Source organism: Nicotiana attenuata, unplaced genomic scaffold (genome assembly GCF_001879085.1).
Source record: "Nicotiana attenuata strain UT unplaced genomic scaffold, NIATTr2, whole genome shotgun sequence".
In the NCBI taxonomy this organism is placed as follows: Eukaryota; Viridiplantae; Streptophyta; class Magnoliopsida; order Solanales; family Solanaceae; genus Nicotiana; species Nicotiana attenuata.
In genome coordinates this window covers 85,815-91,894 of record NW_017672265.1, presented here as the reverse complement: position 1 = coordinate 91,894, position 6,080 = coordinate 85,815, and the positions used below count along the sequence as shown (strand labels likewise).

General features: G+C 37.6%; 1 protein-coding gene across 1 annotated transcript in view; it reads right to left on the bottom strand.

The window, feature by feature from the left end:
• Window positions 1-611: 611 nt before the first annotated feature.
• Window positions 612-6,080, bottom strand: part of LOC109212525 (protease Do-like 9) — a 7,434-nt gene continuing 1,965 nt past the window's right edge. The window contains exons 2-9 of the mRNA XM_019376178.1: window positions 5,261-5,460; window positions 4,968-5,148; window positions 4,682-4,873; window positions 2,035-2,267; window positions 1,830-1,931; window positions 1,699-1,749; window positions 1,471-1,575; window positions 612-1,379 (exon numbers count right to left, since the gene is read on the bottom strand). Of these exons, the coding sequence (XP_019231723.1) occupies window positions 1,281-1,379; window positions 1,471-1,575; window positions 1,699-1,749; window positions 1,830-1,931; window positions 2,035-2,267; window positions 4,682-4,873; window positions 4,968-5,148; window positions 5,261-5,460 (1,163 nt within the window). The 3' untranslated portion in view covers window positions 612-1,280. The remainder of the gene's footprint in view (window positions 1,380-1,470; window positions 1,576-1,698; window positions 1,750-1,829; window positions 1,932-2,034; window positions 2,268-4,681; window positions 4,874-4,967; window positions 5,149-5,260; window positions 5,461-6,080) is intronic.

Sequence of the window (6,080 nt, the reverse complement as noted above, 5' to 3'; positions counted from 1 at the left end):
TTATATTGACTGAAATTTTTAATTTATAATTTTACTTAACATTTTATATTTTAATTGAATTCTTTTATAATAAATGGTTAAATTTATTTTTCTTTTCTAAATAATACTAATTGCAAAATGAACTTTTACTATCCTTTTTTGGTAATTTGACTTTTTTTAAAAATTGGCCAAACACAATAAACTTGCAAAAAAAACTATTCAACCGAATTCACAAAATGCTATATTGCAAAAGTACTTTTCCAAAAAACACTTAAACAAAAGCACATTTTAAAATAAGCAGTTTTTAGTAACTTAGCCAAACATGCAACTTAGTTGACGGCTAAAATTTGTCCCACCATCTCAAGGTTCCACGCAAAATGGCTCTAATACCATATGTAACGCTCAATCCACTAGTGATATTGTCCACTTTGGACCTAAATCCGCACGACTTTAAAACACGTCACTAAAGTCTAAGACTTATTTACTTATATATTAAGCATCTCTCGTGTTTTGTCTATGTAAAATTCGCCTGGAATGTCAGTGTAACAATTATAGCCATTGGATTCTGCAATGATAAGTAGGGAAAGGAAAAAGACATTTCTGAAAGTTGTGTTAGCGGCTCTAGCGTTATCTTCAGCTAAAAAAGTTTCCCTTGTTACAAAGTACAAAATACAACACAAAAAGGTAGATAAGTTAGATGTTCATGACCTCATGTCATCGTTATGCAGTTTGCAGACAAGCGTAATGCTAAAGGATTCCTGCAAGCACATATAAAGGTATGTTTTCTACAAGAACATAAATCGTATAGGTAGAAAAGAAAGGCGGCCTGAGAGGGAGAGTGCAGCAGAGTGATCTGATAGGACTACTTATGAACCACATTCCACGTTGGCTTTAAAGCACTCAAAGCCACTACTGGAGAAACAGCGGTCTCCACTTGTATATATCTCAGGAATGCACTATAAGCAAATCTAATATACTAGCTGGACAGTATAATAGGCAGGTATTTAAGTGGAGAAGGGCAAAGGCACGAGCCCATTATCTACCATGTTTTGAACTGCGCACTCGGGGAACAAAAAACAGGTACCAAAACTTCATAGCATCTGTTCAGTTCCTATCGCAGGGAAGAGAACAGGAACTCTCTTGTGGAGAGGCCAACGATGACACCACAGTTACCAGTAGAAACTCCAGAATCTATGCAAATTGACCAAAGATAATAGGAGTAGAAACACAAAAAAGTAGCTCAAAGAGGAGAAAAGGTGAATGCGGAGATTCCTGTGCTTCGATACCATCAAAAACAGCTCTCATGTCTTCAGATCATCAGACATGGCTGAAGGTATACAATGCATTGCAAGAATATCTGACGTTGCCGCTTTTGCATTTTTAGTCTGCAGTACAACAATCTAAAAAAAACAACAGAATCACCTTGAGAGGTCCAGAAGCATAAGAAAAGAAAAGAAAAGAAAGAACATAAAAATCAGATAGAGAGATAACCTGATCATAATCAAGATCAAACTTCATGTATTCTTCTTTACAGGCCTCCACCATGTTAGCCAAGCTCTTCAGATTTGTTATAGGCTTGCCGTTGAAAGCAAGAACCTAGATTACATTCATTCAATGTCAAAACAAATAGATACACGTGAAAAAACTAACAATGGCAGCTCCCTAATTCATAAATACTACTGTGATCAGCTCTGTAGTCCCACAATATTTTCTTCTCACCTGAGTGTTAACTAGTTCTTCATAACCAATATTGATGTCAGCCACAAGCACCTAATAGGAAGTGGGCAAGGCAGATCAGAAAGGAGCCTTAGATATAACAGACTAGTAAATCGACAAAGAGCTAGACTGACCTGAGAAACCACAACCAGTTGTTCATCAATTGATTGTGCCATTGCGTGTAGGAGTTTGTCCAACAACTTAACTGGAGCATCAAATTCATAATCTTTTCCATACTAAATTTTAAGGAAAAAAAGTGGTACCCAAGTAAGATATGTAAGCCCTCAAAGGCATGGCGAACAAGTAATAAATAAAATATGAAGTTATGCAGTTGATTACCTCTGAACGTAAATATGGAACAGAAACAGCAGTGAAAACAAATCCACCGACAATGTAGTACGAAGGAGGTTTTCCCTTGATATGAGCTGGAATCAATCGTTTATGTGCGTTAAGCTTTATTTTGAATTCTAGAGTCTTAGATTTACGAAGAACTTTCACTCGAGCATCATCTCCAGTATATTTTTGAGAAACAAGATAGCTGAAACCAATGCGCTCTCCATGCCTGAACGGTACTGAAAATTAACAATACCAAAATCAGGAATTTACAATTTTCAAAATAATAATAATAATGAAATTCAGAAATTCAGTAATAAGATTTTCTAATTTCCATCTCATAAAGTCATCTATATTTGTGATTAGAACTTAATTTTTAGTCTCTTAGGTGTAGCTGGGATTGAGTGTGGAGCACGGCAAAATATAGGGTCTCCCACAAGAAAAACATGCAACATCCATTATTCCTTTTTAATCATATCAATGGGGAGACAAGAGGGGTTGCTCTGATGGTAAGCAACCTCCACTTCCAACCAAGAGGTTGTGAGTTCGAGTCACCCCAAGAGCAAGGTGGGGAATTCTTGGAGGGAAGGATGCCAAGGGTCTATTTGGAAACAGCCTCTCTACCCCAGGGTAGGGGTAAGGCCTGCGTAGACACTACCCTCCCCAGACCCCACTAGTGGGATTACACTGGGTGGTTGTTGTTGTTGTTGTAATCATATCAATGGGGATTCCACAAATCAATTATTCCCAGCTAAACAATGGGATGCTTCTTGAACCCTAGTGCGAGGACTATGAATTGGACAATCTTGCAATACCTAACATATTTATCAATGTTTTGAGGAGCCAATACAATAACTAGTATTACCAAAGCAAGCAACACAAAGTTGTTCTGTATTTTCTTCTGCCCCTTCACCCATCCCCAACAAAGACTTTATTTCTTACTTCCAGAGTGGTCAAATAAATTAATCGCAGCAGAGAAGAGAGAGAATTCCAAGAGGTATGAAAGATATTACTATCAACTGTGCACAAGACTGAAATGCTGACAATAGTAACAACTCTATCAAGATAAATAGAAATGAACTAAATGCAGTCTTCTGCACTGACATAAATTGCTTGAGAACTAGATCTATTACCCTATTGAGCAATGTTTACATTACACCATAATGTATTTGGCTACCAAAATGAACATCTTTGCATGAAAGGTTAATATGTATTTAACTACTAGACAATTCAATACCTAAATTACAAAAAGCAGACCATACGGATTATACTAAACATACCAACAAAGAGTAAGGACAAAGCTCAAAACATATTCCAGAGCATCAAGGGATAGACATCTAGTAAATGAATTTGAACCTTCTCCCCACTTTCTAATTGCTGGGTACCTAAATCACAATGATGATTTGCACAGTATCTCAACATCTTTTGAATGTTGTGGATACATTATATGGAATTTACCAGAATTTCATATTTCCTTTTCAGATAAGCATCTAAAAGATAAAATACTCAAGAAAAGCAGACAAATAAAGGGAAAATGAAATCTTGATGCTTTCATGATTTCAATTTGCTTTCTTGCTCTTGAGCACAACTATACAGTCCACTCACACTAGTCGGACATCTACCTGACGTTAAATAGTAGTGTCTTATCTCTTCTTTAAACTTATTTGTTAACTTCTCACTAGATAATGAATATGCTACTTTGACTAATCTACACTTATCCAGCGTTCTTTCTTCTGAATATAAAGCATAATCTTTAAATCACCATTTTTGTAATCAATAAGATCAAATACACATAATTGGAGAACAGGAAGAGACTTCAATACTAGGTATCACATTCCATAAGGGCTTTCATACTCCCACTGTTTTATTTTACATGATGATATTTGACTAGGCAGGAGATTTAAGAACGGCTTACTTTTGACTCATAAGCTGAACATGTTGAACATACCAAAATGGCCCTAGAATCTAGCAGTCATAATACAACCAGCAAAAGAGAAGGTGGTCCCGGTACAAGGAATTAAAGGGTACATAATGAGTGTCTGCTACTAGAATGGTTATGGAGACACAACTGTGAAGAACAAGCTTTATGGAGGCAGATGACAAATCAAAAGTGTGGTTAAGAGGGTCACTGGTGTACTAAACCAGTGAAAACTTCATTTGGGGTGAGCACTTGGAGAACCATCAGACAGCAATGGCCTATTTTTTTTGCTAATATTGGCTTCGGTATTGGAAACAGTCGGAAAAAAAACCTTTAGGGTTGACAACTGGCCAGGGCATGGTCCTCTCGAGGAACTCTTTCCAGAAATGTACAAATCAATCATTATATATCCTTTTCTTTCTCTGACGGAATGGAAGAAAAGTAATGAAACCCGCGCGACCCCTACTCTAATCAAAAGAGTAAAGGCCCCTATTGAAGATAGGTCGCAAACTACGACCCAGAGCTTCGCCCTTTGAAGCGCCAGTCGCATAGGGCGACCGGGCCAGGTCGAGTCAGAAAGGCTTTGATGACTCAAGGTTCATATTAGGGAAAGGAGAGTGAGGGGACGAGGGGGCAGCCGGACTAAAATATAAATCTATCATTTCAATAGGAAGCACATTGATATTAAGAGAACTGTATCAAACATGTCTAATTTGGGATGAAATCAGTGTTCACCTGTTCCATCATTGGCTATATCAACTCCGTCAAAGCTAAGGATAACATCCGAAGGCTTTAGAACATTAGATTCTGGGGCCGTAGGCTCAACTCTTCGGATCCGGACACCCTTCTGATTATGTGCCATACCAACCGACTTGCGGAGGTCAGGATTTTCCATTTTTTGCCATTCAACTCCAATGACAGGAAATCCTACAATGTAGGAGAAGCCCATATAAGACATAAGTTTGCACTTTGAGACCATCAATTTAATCAAGTTCAAGATGTTATTGGAATTTTCATGTACCTGTATATGCTCCATTCTTCTCATAATCTTGGATGAAATGCATAATTACTGGAGTTGGTATGACATAACCGATGTTCTCGGCATCTTCATGCTTAAGGGATTGAAATGCAATACCTACACACTTCCCCTTATCATTGAACGCAGGTCCACCAGAATTTCCAGAATTGATGGCAGCATCTATCTGCACAATAATCTCACCGAATTAAAACCATAGCAACCAAACTAAGGAAATAAAAACCGCGTATAATATTAAAGAAAGTATCTGCAGGAAGAGAGAAACTTCAAAACATAACCTGCAATCCAAGGAGCTCGGTCGACACATGAACATAAGATAGTATCTCAATGCGCGAGACAACACCGCTAGTCACAGAGATCGTATCTCCTCCTATAGGGTATCCAACAACAGTTACAGCATCTTGCAGTGCAGGCAAATCCCCAAACTCAAGAGGTGATACTCCTTCCCAGAACTCATCATCATTCACAGTTAACATTGCTGTTTCATAACAACAACAAAATAGCTAGCTTAAGATCTTTTTAGTACTGAATTTACCAAATTCTAACAGTAAAATGATGCAATTAAGGGGGGTGTTTTGTATGACGAAAAACACCTTCCTTTATGAAATCATTTTATGATATTTGGTCGCCTTAAATTGTTCCGAGGAACAATATTTTTTGATAACCAATAAATCTCCGGGGCCAGTGGCACACGGTTCGAAAAGCGATGGACCATGCACCCGCCCATCTATCCTTCTCCACTTAAATACCAAACTTTTGTTTGTGGCACTGTTAAAACATGTGAGATGCACCTAACCCCTATATCACAAGTTGCGGTTTTACCACTAGACCAAAGCTTTGGGCCAAAGGAATAAAATTTCACTGAAATGTACAAAGATCTCAACTGTTATTCCCTATTACTCGCTTCCACCAATGTTATCAAGTTTTCCCTACCAAAAAAATGTCACGGGATCATTATTAAGCCCAATCAAACATTAATTATTTCCCAGGGTAAAACATTGTCCCCATACCAAATGCACACTAGGTTAGTAACATGAATTGACAATCTGATGTCTGTCCAAGAAAAATAATGGAAACTAAGGCAAGACAAATATATAT